This window comes from Parasteatoda tepidariorum, chromosome 1, assembly GCF_982258835.1.
Source record: "Parasteatoda tepidariorum strain Cologne lab strain chromosome 1, Ptep-v5.0, whole genome shotgun sequence".
Taxonomy (NCBI): Eukaryota; Metazoa; Arthropoda; class Arachnida; order Araneae; family Theridiidae; genus Parasteatoda; species Parasteatoda tepidariorum.
The window spans coordinates 11708149-11732534 of NC_141755.1; the positions used below are offsets into that span (position 1 = coordinate 11708149).

Genomic DNA, 24386 nt, shown 5'->3' on the forward strand with positions numbered 1-24386 from the left:
TTAATAATTTTAAGAATCATTTCGTCCTGGAATCACTTGATTTGGGACGAAACGCTAACTCTCAAATATATGACAAAAATGTTTTTTAACTTGGAACTTCATCGTGATATATTGTGAGATAATGTTAACTGGATGGGCGAAACTAGAATGAAGACTAGATTATAAAAAATAAAAAAATAAAGAGACCCAAAAATCCGATCGTCTGTATGGTAGTCAAGAAATTGACATCTTTCTTGGAAGGTCCCTGGTTCGGTCTTGCTCCGGACATAGACTTAATTTATCGATCTGTCTTTCTTGTGTTGTTGGGGTAACATTGATCTACCAACATGGCGTCCACGACAAGTTAATAGAAAAGTCAGATGCATTAGGCACTAAGAATTTTTTTTTCGGGGGAGGGAAATAAAAAAATAGAATATCGAAATATTCTTTTTAATTTTGACGAAATACTTTTCCCAGAAGAAGTTATGATGGTTAACTCGTCACTTTAACGAAATTTATACTCGGAGCATATACCAGGAAACAGTTTCGACAAAAACGAAGAAAGTTTCGTGATATTTCAGTACCCATTTTTTACAGGGCATGAAAGTTTATCATTAAATTGACGATAATTCAGAGAAAAATAGTCTGATTTTATTATTGTAAGAATTCATTTTTGTCCCCAAAATATTTCCTTAGCCAGAACATAATACATTAGTTTTCTTTCTCCAATTATTGATTAACATTCTAAACACTGTGCACAAAAAGTAAAGCCTATTGTGGGCAAGGGGTAAGGGTCACGGAGGTTGAGTGTCTGAAATTTCAATGGCCCGAATGTGGATCTGTGTATAAAAGATCATCGTAATTAGTGAATGAACACTTTAGGTTCCTTTCGAGTTTTTCATTATTTGAATTTCTTTCATTTATTTACATGTGGGTTTTTCTTAGAGCCAGAAGTTGAATTACCAGACTGTGACAGCCATACTTGCAAACCTACTCTGGCATCTGTCTCTGTAAAATGTCCACCTCCTGACAGACAACGAAACGAAGTGTTCCACACTTATAACTTCTATCGATTCAGATCTTACATCAAAGACGACAGTGTGTTTCAGCCACCTGTTGGTGTTCACTGCGACGTTCCAAGTGACAAAGCCTTTCCAGACTTTCCTGAATATTACAGCTTCTCTTACGACTCGGTTGAAGAACAAATGGACTCTGGAACGGAATCTACTATTCGATCTAAGCACTTAAGAGTAAGTGCATTACTTCAAAAATTATTATTTAACATTTTGAATGTGAAATTCTGCATTGTTTTTTTTTTATTTACTAATTTTTTTTAGAAAATTGATATCTGCCTACACTTTCAGAAATAAAATCTTACATTTGACTATTCAGCAATCTTTGAGCAGTATTTTGTTAATTCCGAGAATCACTTCGTTACGAAATCACGTGATTTGCGAAGAAACGCGAACTCTCAAATATAAGATGAAAATGTTTCTTCTTTCTATCATGGCATTGAAGGTCAAAGAGTTGGCTTCGTGCCAGGAAGATCAGGGGAACGAATCCCGCTTCAGGCATGGGTGTAATTTATCTCCCTGTCATTAGAAGTTTTTCCTGTGTTGTTTTGGCTGCTGTATGTGTTGTTTGTGTTTTGTCTAGTAGTCTTTCTTGTGTGCCCACAATACAGTGATTGTTAGAAAAGATAGATACATTAAGTGCTACACTTTTTTTTTTTTTAAATTAAAACGAAGAAATATTTCTTTAAATTTTGACGAAATTTGCTTCTTGATGAGGTGACGATATTTATTTTGTCACTTTGACGAAATTTTTGTTCGGAGCATAAACCGGGAAACGGTTTAGTCAAAAACGAAGAGAGTTACGGAAATTTGAGTATTCATTTTTTACAGTGTACTAAGATGAGGACTGTGAAAAAAATATTAGAAACAGAATGTTATAAATAATTGCATGTTATATCCTTTTCTGATTTATAAATTTAACAAAACACTTATTTATATGGAATAAAATAATATATATATATATATGCATTTTAATTCTATATAGAAATTAAGAAATTATTTTTTTACCGCAGATAGAAAAACAGCACTTACACAACAACTTTTGGCTTCACAATTTTTTTGCACTTAGTTAGGCCTAATTAAAATACTTATTTGCACCTGATAAAAAAATAAATTTTTTTTAATCAAAAATAAAAATAACGCAGATTAAAGATCAACGTAATAATCAATGCAGATAGAAAACCAATACCCGTATCAAAAAGATTCAGTACGAATAAAAAAATGTGGCAATTACAGTTACGTTGACTTCGACAAACTTATTTTTGCTGACAATTTACAGCAGATAAATTGCTGAGAATTATCTAACATAGTTAAACTGCTACAGCACAATCAGCCACTTACAGATAGTTATTGACAAGCTCAAATTAGTTAGCTTATATTTTTAGTAATGGTTACAGTAACTATCAATAGGCGAGCTGTCATGGTTTTTCACGATAACTCCAGATTCGAAGTAGTGCGGTGTAAAACACAGGGCATCTTGCTCTTTCATCCTCTTGCATTAATTGACAAGCACGTCACGCCAATTCTAGCAGCCAGTACTTTACCATTTCTGACTAATACCATCCATTTGATTAGTTTTTTTAAAGAAGGAAATGGCTAGACTATATTTGTAAAGTTTTAGGTACTACAGGTAATGAGTAAAATTAAATAAATTAAATTTAGTAAATTTGTAAATGCTCTAAATACTTCATATACTCTTAAAAATTAAAATTTCAAATCTTATATCTGAATCTTATATTCATATGTAAAAAAAGGAGATTTTTAAAATAAAGAAAGCTCGAAAAAAGATGACAGGGCTCTAGAAATATGTATATATTTTCAATTGTTTAACACAATATTGTAGCAAATATTCCACTTTTACTCAATATTTACTCAATTCCCCCCACCTTTTTTTTTAATTTTTAGATTTGGCATGATACCAAATTAAAATTAGTTCGATTGGACGAGTTTGATGACGAAGGTTTCATAGAAGGAACTAGAATATTTGATTTTTATGGCAGTAAATATAAATTTTATAATTTGATATCAACCGTTTCCTTGAACTATTCATTGTTCTTACATTCCCTTTTTTTAAAAATATGCTGCATTTTTGCTTTTTAGGAGTATCTTATACTATTACTGCCATATCGCCCATGTGCAAAGCAATATTTCTTAAAAGAACCACTCCTTTAGATGAGATTACTCCATTGCCAAAAATCTTCTTTGCAAAAACACCTGAAGAGAAGAGTGCTTCGTACGTAGGAAAAGTAAGATAAATAATTATTACTGTAGAAAACGCGTCATACAAAAATTACTATTTTACTATTGGTTTCAAATAAATGTAAAAAATATCATTTACATTTGTATTAAATACAACAAATTTATGAATGAAAACATATTTCTTTTTTACCTTTCGTGGTAGTTCTTAGCAAAGGGTATTTCGTGTTGAAAAAATTTACTAAGTATCTAAACAGTGTCTAATATAGCACCTAATACTAGTACCTGGCATACTAGTACTCGTAGTAGTAGTTGGCATTTCCGGCAAAATTAAATTTCTAGTGCACTTTAGCATCCAAATAAGAATTTCGGTGCTGCCATCTAGTGTGGCAGAAACTAGACGTCCAAATTAACATGGCCAACGGTATCTCACCCATTGTGGTGGTCCTGAAAGAGTGGATACCACTTCTGGAGAACGCACTAGGTCTGCTCATGTGTGCGCACTTGTGCAGCTCATTGGAAATAAAATAAATAAATAAAAATACTAGTACCTAAAGAGTAATATGAATAATCCTACATCGTGAACACAGTATAGAAACAAATTTATTCTTTAATATTTTTAGAAAAATGATGAAATGATTGCATATTAGAATGTTAGGTATAAGAGTTTTTAACAGAATATTCAAAATTAGTGATAAAGCAGAAATTATTTGACTCTGTAAGCTTTAAGAAAGCTTAAAATAAACAAAAATTGCCATCTGATGACGTTCGACGCTGTACAGAACTGTAAAATGAACAAAATATTGTAATTAACGCTGTAGTTACAATATAAATCTCCTCATTAGCGTTCCATACAGAAACATATTGTGTCAATGTTTATGAATCTATGCAGCGAAAAAGCATCTGCTATGCAGCGATCTGCGGATGAATGAGCGAATGTATGAATGGTTCTGCTCTGTAAACGGGTGTGACGTATGAATGTGGAAGAAGTCGAATTCTTGTCCATAGATGGTGCCACTGGAAAACAAGAACAATCGCTCCCCTTAATGGCCTACGAAACTATCGTCGAATATCACTTAAACTATCATCGTACATTCTTTGTTAAAACATCCTGGCAATATTTAATAAGAAATCATTAATAAAAAGTGTACTTTGAAGAGAAGAATTTTTAGAGAAACTAAATTAAAAAATATTAGTTATTTAACGCGGAAACCCAGAAACTAGTTCTTCAAGGAATGTGAAAAATTATTCAAATAGAACAACAAAAAAAATGTTTTTTTTTTTTTGTAAAATTGTGTATTTTAAAAATATCATTTCCTTAATACCCAATATGCTTCATTTCAGAGAACTGTAAATGGCATTGATTATGAAGTATGGACACAAACTCACAATGACGATTTAACCGGAGCCACAGTAATTCAGGAATTCTATTTTATGGAGGTGATATTTCCTTCTTGATTTAAAAGAAATAAAACTAAAATTTTTTTTCAACCTTTTCGTTTATAATTACAAAACCTTATATACAGAGCTTTCGTAAGAGCAAGCAATGGGGCACTTGCCCAGGATCACCCAGAAAGGACTTTTTTTAGCAGTTATACACATGCTAACCTTTTGCTTTCGGCGCTTAAAATGATGAAGCCATTCTGGTCCATTTATTGTACCAGTCAAAAGCGAGGGGTTAAGTTTACTTTTGGTTTTGAATATTTGACATCTTGGCTCCTGAAGAAGATGCTCTCCACATTCCTAATTATAGAAACCAAAATTATAAAATAAGACATACATAAGCATTTTTACATGATTATTTAACAGGCAGCTTTTGAACCCAAAACTCATTGCTCCTTAAGTCTCCGCTCTTGATATATCAGTGATATAATTTAAAAATTAACAAGAATTTGAAAATAAAATTAATAATATAAATAGTAACATAAAAAGAATGTTTTAATTTTCTATTCTTATGAACGGAATTCGAAGGGAAAAAAAACATATTGATTTTAATAAACTAAGCGAATATTTAACGGGATTCTAAGTTATCCAGTTTTCTAGCTGCCTCGCAGAAAGAAAATATTTCAAGAGACAGACCAAGTTTTTCGCCCAAGTCTAGTGATGACTTTGCTTGTACAAAAAACTCTCATGCACTAAATTAAATTCCATTGAATTTCTTAAAGTCTATGGATTTTTTTTTCTTAAATCTGTTCAAACATTTGTCAAACAATAAATTGTTGTTTAGAAGATTCCAAAAGCTTGCTCTCAATTTAATACCAAAGTTAAACAACACAATTTTCATACAAAATATTTATTAAAGAAATATTTATAAAAAATTATAATACTGTATTTTTTAAAATTTTCTATAATTCAATGTTTTAAATAATTATAGTATTTTATTTACAATCTGCAAAAAACGTGCTTTGTTTTTTTTTCAACAAAAAAAAATAATAATAAATAAAGGTCTACAAGGTACGTTTTCTTTTCTTCCACAGAATTATAATTGCTTAAGTTGAATTATTTTGAATGCATGAACGGAGGATATGAACACCTGAGAAGTTAAGATTAAGTGATGATTATTTACACATCGGTACTTGTTCGTTCCAAACTGAAATTATCAAAGCTACATCTCCGAATGAAAGCTAAATAAATTGGATATTTTTAGAATAAGTTAATGAAAAATATTGACTTGCCCGGTGGTGAACTCGAGTTTAACCCTTGGAATTTAGTCATTATTTTATCTATTTTTTATTTTTGATTTTGATTTTTCGTATGCCACTGCCCGGAAGTCACCATAACTTGTCGATTACTGATGCACTTATCTTCCCTTTTTGTGATTACGGTGAATTTCCTCTTTTAAGGATGTTTTTCGAAAGCTCTATAGTCGCATGAAATGATGGTTCTTTTGCAAATAATATTCTTATTTTCATAACTGATATGAAATTGCAACAGTTATTCATGACCGTTAGATCAAGTTTAGCCTATCTTTAGCCAGCGCCCTCTATGTTTATTCTGAAAATGGCGCAAAACGTAAATATGAAGAAAAGCCGCAGTTTGGGGAAAATAAAAAGCGTTTGTTGTCCAATTTTTTAACATTTAGAAACTTACTCTAATGCTGCATTATCTACTGGGCTCATCAAAATATCAAAAAATTGGAATAAGTCAATGACTTTGATAATTTTCATGTCGGTTGTAAAATGTCACCAAATTTGAGATTTTTAAAAAAAATTAATAACTTTTATAATATTTGGGCCAATGATGTAAAGTCAAGTGCTTTTGCAATAAAAAAAACAGACATATTTTAGTTATATGTCTGTTCTAAATCCCAAATAATTCCTTGCAACAAGATGGCATATACAGTTTAAAATTATCGTTTTTCTTCAAGTGTAAGGAGTCTAAATCATGGCTGTTTTTATTTCCCAAAACGAAAGAGCTTAGAAAAAGCTTGTTAATATTTCAAATTTTAAGTCTCTGTTGAGTGTAATATAAAAGAAGACGATGTGTTTTGGATTGATCAAATTGTGGATGTTTTGGTTGGATTTCAAGATTAAGTTCGTTTACGTTGTTTAAGTTTCAGCATTTCAGTATTTGCTTGGATTTAAACTTAACTCGGTTTTCAAATGAGAATGCACCAATATTGATAACATTCGTATTTACAGAAAATGTCACAAATGAATAATCTTCACACTTATTTCTTGACAATATTTGTTGATAGTACTCAGCATGCATTACAAAAAAAAAAAAAAAAAATAATGCAATTGAAATCGGGCCCAGAATTTTTGCAGTCATCTGATATATAGTTTAAATACTTGGTTGGAGCCATGATGGCTCAGAGGATAGAGCGTTCGCTTTCCAATGAGGTGACCCAGGTTCGAATCCAAGCGATGGCTGTTCGAAGTGAATTCTACATCCGTACTGACCACAGTGCTGATGGAAAATATACTCAGTGGTAGACCGATCATGAGTTAAAATCCTCTTGCCGTCAGGTTAACCATGGGAAATTTTCGTGGTTTTCCACACTATGTAGCGCAAATGCGGTTTAGTACCTTTAAAGAGTTTTCCACGAAGGCAAATTTCTCCCAATACTTGACCCAGGATTTCCCTCGTCTTCTGGATCGTGTTCAAAATTTCCTCTGAGGTATATACAACTTATATATTCTATAAAATATTTTTTTCTTAAATATTTTTATGGAACTCCAGTGAAATATAAATATTTCTGTACTTAAATTTCTTGATTATTTCATAATGCACCACAAAATGTCTCCTTTATATTTCAGAAATGTTTTATAATTTCTTAGAAATTTTTTTTTAATTTTGAGAGGTTTTAAAAATTGCTACTGTAGTAAAAGTAAAAAAAAAAATTTAATTCAAAATGAACTTTTCTGAAACGTTTCTTTTTATTAATATAGGTCATTTTGGTGACAAATATGCAATATTTTTGAAATCTATTAACTTAATAAGCAAAAACATTAGAATAAAATTCTTATAATAAATTATGGAAATTCGATTTGCGTGATGGATAAGATTATACTGTCAAATACTGAATATTGAGAATATTCTAAGAGGAACTGAAATTGTCATGTTGAGAAATATCTCTATAAGTAAAATATGCCGTAAGCGTGGTAAATAAAAAACATTTTATAATTTTTTGGTGTAATTTCGCCTGTGTCTACCTTATACTAGTCAAAGCTAATTGTTTTCTGCGTGATAGCTAGCACCTGATACCATTTAAAAACGCGTTGATATTAAACGGTTCCAAAACAGGTACCGAAAAACTCTGAATTTCTTAAAGATAAAATTAACGTTTCTCGTGTTTTTTAGAAGAAACGTTAGAAACGTAGAGAAGAAAATTTAAACAATTATACACATAAAAATTAATCTGTTTGCTTTTTTTTTAATTCAGCTCTAATGCCTTTCAATAAAATTTGCTTTCTTTTCTATTCTGTGAATTCATACACATTTTGTATGAATTCCATTCCATTCTTTATATTGTGCGAAGATTTTTCATTTCTATTCAAGCAAAACCATTTCATTCATTAAAAATATTTTTTTTTTTGCAGATCATTCCGGAAGGTCAGAAAGCTGAAAAGAAATATTTAAGGATCTCACATGTTGATAAATACACCTATCAAACAAATAGTGAAACTGGAAAAGACGAGGTAAAAACTACATATGTAACAAATTAATTCACTTAAAAGCAGAAACGGGCTAAATATGGAACTTAGTATAAGATTCAAAGTGAGATTGAAAAAAAATTTTGGAAAAATATCTAATATAAATATAAAATAACAGTTTACTTTATTAAACCTTTAAATTTCGAAAAGATACTAAAATACTAAGGGAAATTCTTTGAGTGTTTCCAGAATATTTGAAATATATTGCCAATTTTTCTATCCTTATAACCCTTGGTAAAAATTAATTTGTTTATTAGAGTGTATAATCAATTCCAGAAAATCGCTGAAAAGTAACCTCACTCCCCCTCTAAAAAAAAAAAAACTAAATTGGTGAAGTTTTATATCAGCAAAGTTTAGTACCCGCGAAGTTATAGATCGGCAAAGTTTTGTACTCGAGAAGTTATGGAGCGGCGAAGTATTATACTCCTGAAGTTATAAACCGGAGAAGTTTTATACCAGCAAAGTTATGAATCGGCAAAACTTTGTCCAGAGAGGATTTGACAGCGAAGTTTTGATCCCGAAAAAAAATAAGTCACTAATAGTACTAAATAAGATTCATTCGTACGAAAAACTGAAACATACAACATAGTTAAAATAATTTCAATTTTATTTGCTTACTATTTGTTGCCTTTTCCCACGGCTTCAGGCTATTAGTTTGAGCAAAGTACTTTTTTAATAGTTCATCCAATCAAAATACAGATTAACGGTATGTCATATCATTTGGCATGATGATGATGACTCAAGTCAACTCATGACAGTCAAAATTTACGACTATCAGGAAATTTTCTTAGATCCTTATCTCTTTCGAGGAGTCATAGAAAGATATCTTTGCTTTTCCCAATGATCATCACTATTGACAATGATTCACTACTAAATTCACTACTATATCATATTGTATATATATTAGTATGTTTGTTACATACAAAAACTTCACAACTACATAATACCATTACCACAACACCAATAGTGCTTATCAAAAAATTTAATTAAGCATCACTAGCGTTGATAATAGTATGGCGATTGTTTATGTTTCTCCTAAATGAACTACAACTATTTCTCCACTAATTTTGCTTTTCAGTTCATAGATTATTTTTTTAATACGTTTATAATCTAATATTAAAATTAATGAAGCATCTTTGGTGTCAATCATACCACGGTGGTGTTATACTTTCCTCTCAGGCGAACTAGTACCCTTCCTTTATTAATTTTTCTCTCTTTTTCGACCATAACTTATTTGTTTTCATTACAATAACATAGATTTTAAATTATTTGGCTCCATTGAAACACGGTTTAAAAGTATAACTGTAAACGAAATGAACTAGTAATTTCAGATAAATTAAGAAATACTAATTTTGTGACGTAATACGCACATGCTACAGCGTTTACATTTATCATTTAGTTTATATAATATAACGAATGCTGAATAATTAATTGTTAAAGAACGTACAATAAACTTTTTTTTTAAATCAAGAGAGCTATAAATCAGCATACATCAAAGATGTTTAAAATATTTTAAAAATTAAATAGAACCATCTATCTTTTAATTTAAAATAACGGTTTATGCTAAACCAAGCAAGAAATTACTTTTTTTCTTATGTCTTTCCCAAACCATCTATTAGAAAATAACGGATTTTAGGATCTACAGCGAAAATGGCCTTCGCAGCAGCTGTCTAAATTTGAGGACGACAGAACAAACTATTCTGGGGTTATAAGAGACATATATTGATAGACGCACAAACTCTTCAGATTATTGTTATAGACTTAAAAATTGTTTAATGAAAAAAAATTGTAAGATTTCACTAAATGTAGTTTCTTTATTAATATATTTTCCTGCATAAAATCTTCACTTTTTTACATATATAACTTCTCTATAATTGTTGTTACTCGTGTACTTTGTTATATAGCTTTCTAATAAATTTAATGCATGGTTGTTTTGTTCGTTGTCGAAACCATAAAAGAACAAAAGCATTCATTTAAGATCAACCAAATATTTTAAAATTTGTATAAAGCAAAACATGTTATTAATTGGATAATTTTTAACCTCACTTTAATTTTAGGTAAATATATATAAACTGAAATTACATACATGCTTCTCATTGCAGCTTTCCGCTACTGAATATTTATCATTCAGCAATTTCAGAACCGGACCGAAAGAATGGGAGGCATTTGACGTAGCTTCTTGCTTCAATGCCGATCAAAAGAAGGGATTCCGTTTGAAAGTGAAAGGTAAAATAAAATATTTCACGCCTCATCAAATTCATAGAATAATAAATTTCTGAAATACATTTTTGATTTAATTTTAAGTTACATAGTTATTTTTATCAGGAATTCCACTAACTATTTTGCTATTAAAAATGGGTTTTTATAATTTGTAGCTAATATGTATCATAATACTCGTTTACTGTAATTATTCAAATTATTTTATTACTAATTAGAGACTTTGTCGCGCATTTGCTGTAAAAAGTTCTCAGACTTTTTTTCTATATTTTTCTCGTTAGACTGCGCCGTCTGTTAACGAACTCATTGATTTTTAAATTTGGTAAGAATTGTTTTTTTTTTTTTTTTTTTTTAAATAACGGCTGGCACTGAACTTTCGTTCTTCGCCTTAGAAGATGCCGGAAGTGTTGCTCATTTATCGTTACCCAGTGGTTCCAAAGTTACGGAGGCGAGCAACATTACCCATGCCACACTGCCACAAAAACCCGTTCATAGGGTGGGCCACATTCATACATTCACACATCAGAAGACAACAGAGAGAGAGAGAAATATCCATGCCCAGCGTGGGATTCGAACCCGCAGCCATTGGCTTTGCAGTCAGGCTCGCTAACCACCCGACCACCTGGCCGGCTATTTGGTGAGAATCAACTCCCTGGCTTCCTAAGCGACAACAAACCAAATGCTTCTATTTCTTTAAGTTTTACTTTAATTCATTTTTCAAATCATCTATGCTCTTAGCGATTCTCAGTACTGCACATTTATACAGGAGTACAAAAATTTTTCAGGTCCCCCTCTTATTAAAAATAGCTACTCGTATGAAAACGTTTTGGAAAAATTATATATAAGGTTGACAAAACTTACCAACGCTTCTTTGGTTCGAATCAGTGAGCTAAAGGTAAGTTAACTAACTTATTATACTTTCTATTCTTGACAACATGTTAAACGTTTCACCACCCTTAATTTTTAATTTTCGAATTTCGCCTTACATTGTATGAGATATTTTTAGAATATTTGTGAGAAATGAAGTGAAAACAAAGCACAATGGTCGTACATGTAAAATTTGAAGAAAAAAAATAGTAAAAACAACGTTATCCGAATTTAACGAATCACTGTGGAAGTCGATCACAAAAAAGCTTTAAAAAAATCATTAATTTTTATTTATATTTTCATATAATTATATTCAGATTTATTTTCAAATAGTTTCTTCATTTGTTAAGAGCTCCGTTTAGTTTTATTTTGTAAATAAAGTGATATTTATTTATATTTAAATCGTTATTTGATTATATTTCTCTCGATCAGAAATACCCTTGTATTTAATCTGTCTTTCTATCATAGTGAACTCCGTAGATATCCCATAAATTTAAGTTATTACTTTGCAACTCTCATTTTAATAGTTTTTGAATCCTAATATATATTTATTTTAAAAATTCCTTTAAACAAACATTCCAAGTGTTATGAAGCAAAATGAAACAAAACCACAAATAAAATATGTCGATTCATTAATGAAGACAAAACAAACATCAAAACCATTTTGTTTACCTGAGGGAACTTGGAGGAGTTTCTAATCATCGACTTTAAACTCCTCATTAATTCGAATGGCAAACAAACAGGTTTTGACGCTCTCAGTACCACCGTCCACATTTGCGATCCGACAAATTTCGATACAATTTTTCTATTTTCCTTGCTTAAATTCTATGATCCCAAAGTGAATCTTTTTTTTTAATTTCATTTTTTGATAAGACTTTAAATATAGACACTACTCTACAATAATGGAAGAGAAACTTTTGGTCTTTGGTATTTTTTTGTATTTCTCAAAAAATACTTAGAGGACTTCTTTTTAATTTTAGACGTATTTGGTTCATCGATTTTTCATACTTTGTTTAAAGATTTCAAGGGGTTTTGGAATTAACAATAAATTGCAAAAGAAAACAGTATTTTTTAACACCCTATGCAATAAGCTTAACAAGCAATAAGCTTATAGCTTGTATCTATGGGGCCGTTCAAAAAGTACGTACACAAAAATGGAGAAATTTTAAACCCCTCCCCCCCCTTCGTACATTACCGTACATAAGGTCTTACTCCCCCCCCCCTTAGAGTACGTACATTTTATTAGTCTACCCCCCTTTTTCATAAAAATTAAAATAATTATGTTTTAAATAAAATTAAATATTTACTTAAGGAGGGTGTAGGATAAAGTCAAATTTAAATTTGGTGTATGTTTATAAAGTACGTACTTTGTATAATACCTCCCCCCCTCCCCATCGTACAAAACCGTACATAATAGCAAATCCCCTCCCCCCCCCTTCGGGATGTACGTACTTTTTGAACGGCCCCTATTGCTTTGGTTGTTATTTGCATAAAATTGCATAAAATTTCGTAAATTTAGCTTAAATATTTATGGAGATATGAACATTTTTATAAAAAACAAATTTTTTCTCACGTTTTTTTTTTTTGCTATAACTTTAAAAATATTCAGTAAAATGCAACAAAATTTTTGGAGCAATTTAAAACAAATTGTAAAATTATTGATTTAAAATTTGAAAGAAATTGTTAAAAAATGCGCAAGATATGAGTATTTAAAGTAGTTGTTTTGTGCTGCTTTGTCGCAAAAAAATTTAAAATAATTTCTTCATAATTTTATTGTGAATCGTGTTTAACAACTAATTGAAAATTTTTTATTTAATTATCCTAAAAACGTAAAAAGTTTTAAGCAATTTTCTAAGTAGTTTCTGTACTTTTCAAAGGATAGTTCAAAACAATAAATTGTTTTCCACATATTTAATTTTATTCTTGCTGTCCAGTCATTATAAGGTAGCGTAATTTGTGAAAAACCCTGATTATTTTGAGCTTATTTTTAAGAAAGTAAAAAAACTACTTAGAAAATTGCTTGACACTTCGTACATTTTTAAGATACTTAAATCAGATTTTTCCATTAGTTGCCAGATACGATTCACTACAAAATTGTAAAAAAAATATTTTTGGAAATTTTTTCACGCATGCGCAGTATGTTTGCTCATTTTTTAAGCATTTTTCTTTTCCAAATTTTAAAGCAATAATTTTGTAATTTATTTTCAATTGCTAGAAAGTTTTGTTTAATTTTTCTAACTACTTTTAAAGTTATAGCAAAAAAAAATGACAAAAAAATTGTTATTTGTAAAAATGTTCATATCTGCAAAAACATTTAAGCTAGATTAACGAAATTTCATGCAGTCACTGCAAATAGCTACCAAAGTAATCGACACAAGTTAAAAGATTATGGCTTGATTTTGTGTGCACAGTGTGTTCAAAAATACTTGCTTTCTTTCGTAATTTAATGTTGGTCTCTCGAACTCTTGAAAGCTTTAAAGTTTATTGCCAAGTATAATAAAACGCATGAACTAAACATTTCTGAAATTACAAAGTAGTCCACTAAGTATTTATTGAGAAATTTAAAAAAAAATATTAGAAACTTTCTTCCATTATTATAAAACAAAGTATACATGAAACGAATCATCTAAACTTCTTAATTTCAATAGTTAAGTTTTTCTTTGGTTGCTTGTTATATCAACATAAAAGTGTTAGTTGAATGTTCATATGATTATTATATTCCAGGGGACGTTTGAAGGAATATATGTCACAGAATTTACTGGCTGGATTCTAAATAAGCTGCAATTGAACGGTATACGAAAATTTTAATTGCATTTTTTAAAAATAATTTCTATTTTAAATGAGATTTTAGTTCAAATAATCATGTTCAATCTTTTGTTTTAGTGCTAAAACAAATGATGAATGATATGTCAGTAACAGAGTTCGTCAGTAGTCATTTTATTCGTGTGTAAAATAAAAAACGGATTACTCTGAATAGCTTTTGATCTAATGATCGAATTTACACGTGCAAAGATTGAATGGTTTGAGTGGCTTACCATAAATAATTAATAATTAATGGTTCAAGGGGTAACTTTAAAAATGCTAATTAATTAGAGGAGACGATATTTTAAATTATCAAATCAGACGCAAAAAACGTACTTTCTCTGAATAAACATGCATTTTTTTCGGCAGATTTAGATTCTTGACCTATAAAATATGAGTACTGATTGCAATTTGAAAAAAATGGTTCTAATAGTTTCGTCATCGGAGATTTCGAATGTTTGAACCTTTACATGTTTATTCACTTTTTTGGTGTATTTCACCATGTCGCTTAAAGTTAATTAAAAATTGTCTGCATTATTAACAATAAAATTCCATTGCCAGCGTATTGATAATAAAATTCAATTTTCCGAATATAATTTCAGGCAAAATATATGTTTTAAAATAATTTATTATTTTTCATTACTTTTTATTATTTCATCTAAAAATCGTCTAAAATGCTTTCATTGTTTTAATGGTTTCAATTTTTAACGTATTTTTCTCTCGTGCATTTTAAACTATTTATTTTTAAATGACAAAAAAAAAATCTTTGAGCGAAATCACCGAATAATTCTTGCGTCAGAAAATTTTTAAAAAAACATTGTTAAATTTTCATTTCTGATAAACTAATCAGGTGATTCCATTCAAAAATTTTGAATTTTATTGTCTAAAATTACGCAGTTTAAATTAATGTGATTTTCCGATTACAAAATTTAATTATAAAAAATAAAAGAGGAATTTAAAAAAATATTTTTACCTGCAATTATTTTCGGCGAAACGAAGTTTTTGTCTTCCCCCCCCCCTCATTTATGTAAATTTTTTTTTTAATTAGCTTGAATAGTTTGAGAATTATTGCAAAATATGGAACATTAAGAGGGTCAAACTTTCGATCACGTTCAAGATTAATGGATTTGTATTTTCATTTCAGCTGACATCATATTTTGAGGATCATGTATCCTATCCATATTATATTAGTCAAAAATCTTATACATTTATTCTGTCCGTCCGTGAATTAAATTATATTCCTTTCGAATAATTAGCAAATTTAAATTTATCCCATTGAAACATTAAGATCTTCATACGTCATGATACGATCATTAGTTAAAGAAATTTTAAAATTTTTTTACTTTTTTTAACGCACTGCACATAATACGTGTTTTCTCTGTTAACAATAAATCAATAAATTATTATTTCAAATTATCTCATTATCTGTCTCATCTCCATCAATGCCTCAATTTACTTTTCTAAATAAATTTCAAAGTAAAAAGTGTTTTATTTTTCCTCCAAACAAAAATTATTTTTAATTCGTATCATAAAAGTATTGAAAGTAAAAATTTTGCCTCTACTTGTAAATGAGAATGACTATAGTTGAAGAAATTGTAGTTAAATACTTAAAACCCTTAACAATCTGTAATAAATTAAATATTAATTATTTTATTTAAGTATTTTATTTAAATATTTCATTGAAATTAATTATTTTATTTTTACCGTAGCTTTTGTTTTTGAGATGAAAAAACTGTATTTTAGCTAAATAAGCTATTCAATTTATATAAATTAATTCTGACGTTATTTTATTCAATTTTTCAATGATTATCTTTATAAATTTAAAATTTGCTTTTTTACTTTAAAAATATATTGTAGTTTTTAATAATATTTTTTTACTATTGTTATTTTATCATATACATTGTTATTTGTATAAAAATATATTGTTGTATTTTTATTACTCATGTTCTTTTTTTATCAAACAAGATAATTTATCAAACATTGAGCAACGTTAAACATAACGGTTTTATCGAAATATTATCTTAAATCTAACCTTCATAATTTTCAGGAAAATATCTTATGATATAAAAAACGATTTCACTGATAATTCCACTTTTAAGTTACATTTATTTCCTTAACAAAGTAAATTAAACATAAGTATTTTTTTCCTACTATAAATCAGGTTTTATCTAATTACTTCCTTCTGGAGAGGCGAATTATTTTTCATTTAAAAATTTATCATATAAGGTTTCTGTTTTCTATTATGTCTTGTTTTTTTGGTTTTTCTTCAAAGTTTTGATTTCTAATGTTTTTAAGTTTTCTTCTTTTTTTAATTTTACTTTATAGGGACTTGAATTTTATTTGAAATTTGTAATAGGCGTAGTTTAAAAAAAGTGTCATTATGCCACAAATTTTTATAAGCAATTTTTTTTCGGAAATAAACATATTTAATTGCACAAAATGTTTGATACTAGGAAATCTAAATATTAATGTATTATTATTATAAATCAAATGGTTAAAATAAAACCAGGTAAGCAAAGAATGCAATTTATCTCTGAAATAAAAAGAAAAGTATTTTGCCTAATTATGGTCATTTTAAGAATGATGTTCTTTTCCGTTTAAAATTTTATGAAGTTTATTTAAAAAATACTTTATAAATTTACATGAAACTTACTTTTTTTTTAATTCCACTTACAACACGAGGATTTTTATTAAATTTCCTACCTTTAAACCTTTATTTAATGTTTAAAGTCATTTTTCGACAAAGACATATTAAATTTTATATTTCTATTTCAAATTTTACGAAGAGAATTTTTTTTCTTAATAAGTAAGTTTTTAGAATAAAAGATAGCATAAAAATAAATGCATTCATTCGTTTTTCAGCAAAGCTGTATTAATGAGTGTCATAAAATATGAGCTTATACCATGTGAACTTATACAATAACTAATAGATTGACTATCAGAATAAAAGAAAATTAGCTACTCTGAAAAATAAGGGTAATAGAATGAATAATTGACAAATAATAAGAAATAAAAAACATGGTAAAATAAGTACCATATTTTGTGCGGTACGCAGACATACGCAAATTGGAACAATACGCAGACAAAAATATAAAATAGCACAATACACTGTATTTGTACAATAAAAAGAAAAACAGAACCATTTTATTTTTGCTTTTAAAAATGGATTCAGTAGCTCTTCAGACAAACTATATCATTTTTTACTTGAAACAGGAAGCATCATTCCCCATAAGTAAACAATAGGAATTTCATATCCACTTTATTTGTTTTTCATTGATCAGTTTTTATTAGTAATGTATAGATTTTGTACTACAGAATGATTAACGATTTTTTGAATACATTCCGAAATAAACAATTCTTTTGTTTATCTTATTTTTATGAAATGCAATTCTGCTTTCTAATGGAGGAAAAATAAAGTAAACATTTTTTCCGGCACTATTACTACGATTATTTACATTTAATGTCATGGATGATGATTAATACTTAAAACAGAATTTAATTAACAAAAATTCTCACATCTTATTTTCAATACATATTAGTTATAAAACATTATAAATAAATGTTTTAAAATTCTATACACTTTGCGACGCATTTTATATCAGTTCTTAATCTAAAATTTAATTAAGGTTAATTTAAATACTAGTGCTAAAACATGATTATGGACAAAATTTTTGAAGTTGAGATTATTATAAATTTAGAATTTCTGTGGTCGTAGCTTTCTAAAATTACATTACTTTTGCTTGTACTATAATCATTTACAAAGATATAAATGCTTTTTTGTGCAAGATGATACCATTAGATAAACTAGTGATTTTAAGTCTTTAAATACGCTTATCTCAAAATCAGGTTTTTCACATTTTAGAACACCTTAAATATGATGTTTCATATTGTTTTTAAAACAATTGTCTGCAATTTTTAATGAATGCTTATTATTATAATACACATGTTTTGAGCTACAGACTAAGAGAATAGAAATGGATTAAATTTTTTACGCATGTTTCTTTGCAAAGACACGTGATGAAATTTTTTAAAATTTGCTTTGTTAACTATATTGATCCGTAACTGTAGTATATGCATTTACTTTTAAGAAAATAGTTCAAAACAAAGTTTATAACCTTCTAGATAAAATACTCTAAGGATCTTTTGTTTTGGGTGATAGAATATTTTTACATTGTTTTGAGTGCATTTAAAGACGTGCCTCATTTTTACCTAAAAATGACCATTTGAAAAAATAAAATAGGTTAGTAATTGTTTTATGTTCGTTTCATAAGTTTTTACACATAATAAAACACATAAACAAGTTTTTTTAAATTTTTATATTAATATTTTTTAAAAAGTTGTTGAAACTAATCGGATACCTTAAAAAAATAACCTGTTATGTTGAAAAAATATAGATTTAGCAAACATTACTTCACATGGTAAATTCTTGAAATTTTTTTTTTTTTTGCTGCGATCCCTGGTATATAAATCCCATTTTATACATCCAATCATTAAATCAGGTGCTATTCAAACTGCTTTTTATTTTGCCCTCTGCACAACATTATCAATTATTAAATTTTGATCTTTTTATTTCAGAATCTATTGCACTTAACAAAGAGCATGACATGTATAAGACTTACGAATTGATTGAAAAAGCTGCTGCTGAAGGAAAACTCACAATCGAAATTAATAAAGTAATCCCTACCATCTTAGCAGATTTTATATCTCAATTTTTCTAGACTTAACCAGCATAGTTCAAAAGTAAAGCATTTATTGTTAATGTGTTGTTGTTGTGTCAATACTGAAAAGCCTATTTTAAGACAGAGGGGAGCTCTTCTTGTTTTCCAGTGGAACCATCTAGGGCAAAGAATTTGACTTATGCCACGCACATACGTCACAGCCCGTTTTACAATGAGGACATATTCCCATACCATCAATCCATCCGCGAATCGTAATTTTGACCTGAACCAGACTACTATCAATCACCGATTCAGTATCCTCACAGGTATTGATTTCCTATGAAAACTTGGAGGTCTTTGTGATTCCGACTGATTTAGAGTGCACTAGGCTATTCCGGCCTTATTGTTTATGATAATGGTATTTGTTTTATTGATGAAATTCCAGACTGACAAAGTACCTACTATATCTTGAAAACTAATGTTAATAAAGTGAAAAATATTTATTTTAATTTTTAAAAAAACTACAACCAACTACCCTCTCTGGCACATGGTGCCCAGTTTAGCACACTAATCACAGTAACACACACACCAAAAGTATTACTAAACATTCGAAATGTAAAACCATTTGTTACAAAATTCTCACCAATTTTCTAGCAACCATTATTCTAACACATTTTTAGCGCATTCGCATAGAATGCGAGGTTGCATTTGCCAATGTGCTGCCTGATTAAAATTTTCAATCGAAATTTGCTGTTTCGGAAAGGGTTAGTTCATACACTGCTTTTACGCAGGCAGTTTAATTCCTATAGTAGCACTAAACTCCTACAGTCGTTTTGACATGAAATTCATATGCATTATTTCACATATTCTTCATTTCTTCCTCGTAGAGCCAAAATTATACCGTTTTTTTTTTTTCTTTTTTTTTTTGTGCATTTTTTTTTTTACCTTACTTAACGACTCCTAAAAATTCTTCAATAATGCTCACAATCGGATATAAGTTTGTTGTCAAATTTTACGAACTTCATAAATTTTTCAAATCGCCTTAAAAGCTCTCGAGATATGTTTAACATAAAGTAAAATTAACATTATGGGGGCCAATTTTTCGACCTCTTCCCTGACTAAACTATTTGGACTATATTTCCCAGATTAAGGTTGCCCTCTTTTGAGGATTAAAATCAGAATCCGTTAAGAAAAAAGTATGTTTAACCAGAGAAAGTACGTTTTTGCGTCTGATTTCGTTATTTAAAATTATCGTTCATTAACATATTTGAGTTCACTTTCTCAAACCATTAAGATTGATTCTTGGAACATGAAGATCCGATCATTAGATCAAAAGTTATTCAGCATGGTCCATTTCTTTTCATTACTGCACAACGTTGAACTACTCGTATCGTTATATAGTAAAAAATTGCTCCCTTTTTAATAAAATCTTGCTTTGTATCATATTAAATGTTACATATGAAATGTTATGTGAAATGTATCATATGAAATGTTAATTTGTATCATTGTTTCATTAGTTATGAAAACGATTTTCTCCCATGACAATTCAAATAGAATCAAATTGTATCGAACTAAAGTTAGGTCAGATTTGTACACTATTCTAATTGAACATGCAACAATAATTTTACCTGTGAAAAATAATTATTAAATAAACATGAGTTACCTTCTGACGCAGTTTTGTATTGTTCCTAGATAACAAATAAATACTTAGTAATTCTTTATTTAATCAAATTGTCCACTTTCCATGCATTTTCCTTTTTTGACAGATTAATTAAAAAGTTTCCTAACCTAATTTTTTCTTGTGCTTGCATGATTTTTAAGATAGGGAAATTGAACTTTCATTAAATTTCTTTTGTTGCAGGATGAAATTTACAAAGTGACATATATTACAGATATAGTTGGACGTAAGTATTTTTACTGCTTTTATTCTGTAAATGTTAGCTATTAAGCTCTTATCTTTGGGATCTATGTATAGAATTGTACTCTATAATTTTACTGAGTTGAATGGTGAAATTTTTACTGATTTTAGCGCATACGCTATTTAATGTTGATATTTTTCGTGAATTTTATTTTAAATGTTATATGAATTCTAATTTCATGAAACTTGACATTTTGTAAAATTTTGTCACAGCTGACATTTTTTATGGTTCCACTTAAGTCAGAAAAGCTGATTTTAATTCCATATTAACCAATAAAAAATTATCTGAACAATATTTGTTTATTTATTTATTTTTTACTTCTATTTTACATATTATATTTTTATTGTCTTATTTTTTACTTCATTTATTTTATTTTTCATTTAGTTTTCTATTTTATTCATTTATTTATTTCTTTTTTACTTTTTATTTTTTTATTCATTTTTATTTAATTGTTTATTAATATTTTATTTATTTATTTGCATCTTTCATTCATTTTTTAGTTATTTTATTTTTTTATTTATTTGCATTTTGTACTTATTTACATTTTGCATCTATTTATTATTTATTTTCATCTTTTATTTATTTATTTACTTTTATAAATATTTTTTATTTATTATTTTATTTTATTTATTTTTTTTATTTATATGTGTTACCAATGTAGCCAACAAATTTTAGATGTAATGGTTGCAAATATTTTAAAATACTTTCAAATCTATTTTAAGTACAGTGAAAAAGTTATTGTAATAAATATTTTAAGTGTTTTTAATGTATATTTTAACTAGAGCAAATTTAGTAATTCTTAAGTAGTATTTAAAATAACATTTCATGAACTACATGAAAGGTGTGTTTATGTCGAGGAAATTAGCTATATTTTCAAGATTTGTTTTATAAAATGCAATATTTTAAAATAATTTTGCAAATTTTGTTACTTATATTTTATAAATGATTTTTCTATTTTATATAGACCGTGCAAGCTGCACTTCTGGAGGTAAATATTATTCTCTCATATATTTAAAGAACATTATTTTTAAATTTAGTTTGTAGAAAAACATTATAGATTTAGACGATATTGAAAATATTAAATTACTATAAGAAACAACTTATTTCTGGCCAACTTGAGTATGACATCTGAAAATATTATAAGATTTTATAGTTATTCTCCTCCGTCATGGTCACTTAGTTTTTTTTTTTTAAAGTATGAAATGAAAAAATTTTTTTGCTAGAATGATAAAATTTTTCAGAGTGGCTCTCATTTGCCTAAATATCTACTCTGATTATATTTAAAAAAATAATTCTATTATTTAATTAAAAAAATTTAAAATTAGCTGTTTTTAAAAACTAACACGCTCTAAAAAGTGAATGGAATCCTGGAAAAATTTATGCTCTTTATTTTGATATGAGTCTAAAAAAAGGACCCAATTTTCATTTTCATAAAAAAAAGAAGTCGAATTGATTGTAAAGATGATCAAAAAAGAAAGTGTTTGCCTAATTAGAAAAAAAAATTTTAGTAGAAAAATTCATTTGAATTTCTGCAACATTTTACTTTTATCTTGAACAGGATATTCTTTGATCAATTTTTAATTGCATAAATAACGGAATTTTAGCTTGAAAATTTGAGAATTTATTTTTAAATCTGACTTTTTAAAAATCTTTGAAATCTTACTTTTTGAGTATGCGAAATAAATAAACATATTGAAATAAATGAACTTATAAAAATAAATACATCAATAATTAAAATGCATTTCAAACATATATAATAGAATTTTCAAAAAAAAAATAATTAAAAATAAAAATAAAAAACATTTTTGTGAGATTTAATGATTTTGTACAATATCGAAAGTTATCTCAAAAACTAAACAAACTAAACGAAACAATTTTTAAACAACTAAAACTAAACAACTTCTCGCAAGAATTACATATGGAGGGTGTTCGGTAATGATCTCAAGTTATGTATAAATTTTGAATCCCTGCCGAAAATGAAATAAAAAATTATCACACTAAGACTCCCAAATCAATAAACAAAAAAAGGGGTTTGTCAAAAAACATTTAAACCTGTTTGATTGCCGGACAAAACAGAGAGAAAATGAATGCTGATTCGAACAAACACCAAGTTTCATCAGATAGTCGAATTGGTTTTATGTTTTAAGTACAGCCTTCCTCAGTAGTGATTTGTTAGATTTTAATGATGTCTTTGTTTCTCGCTGACTTGAAGATAAAAAAAGATTAAAGATTCGTAAAGTGTATAACTTTTTGAACTTGCTTTCGAAAAGAATTAAGAAGAAATGTAAAAGATGGTAATTACGAAATATTTGTATATAAATAATAAAATGCACTTGCAGTGCTTGTTTTATTTATTTTAATTTGATTTAATTTTCAAATATTTAACTAATATTATGTAAACTTAATTGCGCTTTTATCCTGTTTTATAAGCATGTAATAGAATTATAATTTATTTTGTGATACTAAAAGTCTTTTAAAAAAGGTCCTTTAATATTGTTATTAGTTACTTTTATTCTATGTTGTTAAAAGTAGCAATTTTTATAACATAATTTACGATTATTTGAACACTATGAGGTATTTTTTTAAAATAAATCAGGGTTAAAATTTATTCATTCTACATAAAGAAGTAATTTTTTGGATTGTGCAATATTTGTTCGTTTTTAATAATTTTTTACGGTTAACTTTATTTTTAATGGTTAATTTTAATACTGAAACTTTAAAAAGTATAGAAATTTTGAGGAATAATTATTAAATTTTCTATGGTAATTTTAAAAAGAATAAAAAAGCAAAATAAAGACTTTCTTTCTTCTTCTCTTAAAAAATTAATACTCTTAGTTTCAGTTTCATTAATGTATCACATTTCAGAAAGTTTTTTTCTAAGTTTTGGTTGCAAGTAAAGCACTCACTTTATTAGTTAATTAAATTAATAATTTCTGTGTAACTATGAATGCAATTGAGTAAAACTGAATTAGTTAACTAGAAATGAGTTAATTATATCTAATACAGTTTATAACTGAAACCTTGACTATTTAATATTTTACAGGTACATTGGCTGCTATTGCTATTGTGACATTGCTAATAGGAGTCGTTTTTGGAATCTTGGGATATTATGCATACTTAAGAAACGCCAAAGGGCCACAGGATGCACCCGGAATTATATTACAGACTGTAAACTAAATTACATTATGCCTATCATTTCATAAGTCATGTGAAACAAAAATTCATTTAATTTATAAATAAACATACTTTGTGTCAATTATTTAAATCAACTATTAAATTTTCCTTTTATACGCAAAATCTTAAAATATTCAGTGTGAAAAAAAAAACGTTACACCCAAATATTTTTGACTAATAATCGGAATTTCGCATAATGAGATGCAATATTCGTAGTTCGTAATTAATATGTTATTTTTAATGTGCAATTGTGTCTTTTCAGATCGCAAATATACAATCACAGCTCTAAATATATATTTTTAGAATTTTTTTTCAAAATGAAGTAATGCTGATGGTCCATTAAAA

The 24386-nt window shown here is 27.9% G+C and overlaps 1 protein-coding gene across 1 annotated transcript in view; it reads left to right on the top strand.

Moving 5' to 3' along the window:
* Nucleotides 1–24126, top strand: part of LOC107457224 (uncharacterized) — a 52538-nt gene extending 28412 nt beyond the window's left edge. The window contains exons 18-29 of the mRNA XM_087159265.1: nt 925–1229; nt 2958–3051; nt 3153–3298; nt 4593–4688; nt 8291–8389; nt 10507–10630; nt 11407–11516; nt 14213–14279; nt 18866–18963; nt 20810–20852; nt 21832–21855; nt 23911–24126. Of these exons, the coding sequence (XP_087015391.1) occupies nt 925–1229; nt 2958–3051; nt 3153–3298; nt 4593–4688; nt 8291–8389; nt 10507–10630; nt 11407–11516; nt 14213–14279; nt 18866–18963; nt 20810–20852; nt 21832–21855; nt 23911–24044 (1340 nt within the window). The 3' untranslated portion in view covers nt 24045–24126. The remainder of the gene's footprint in view (nt 1–924; nt 1230–2957; nt 3052–3152; nt 3299–4592; nt 4689–8290; nt 8390–10506; nt 10631–11406; nt 11517–14212; nt 14280–18865; nt 18964–20809; nt 20853–21831; nt 21856–23910) is intronic.
* Nucleotides 24127–24386: the final 260 nt, after the last annotated feature.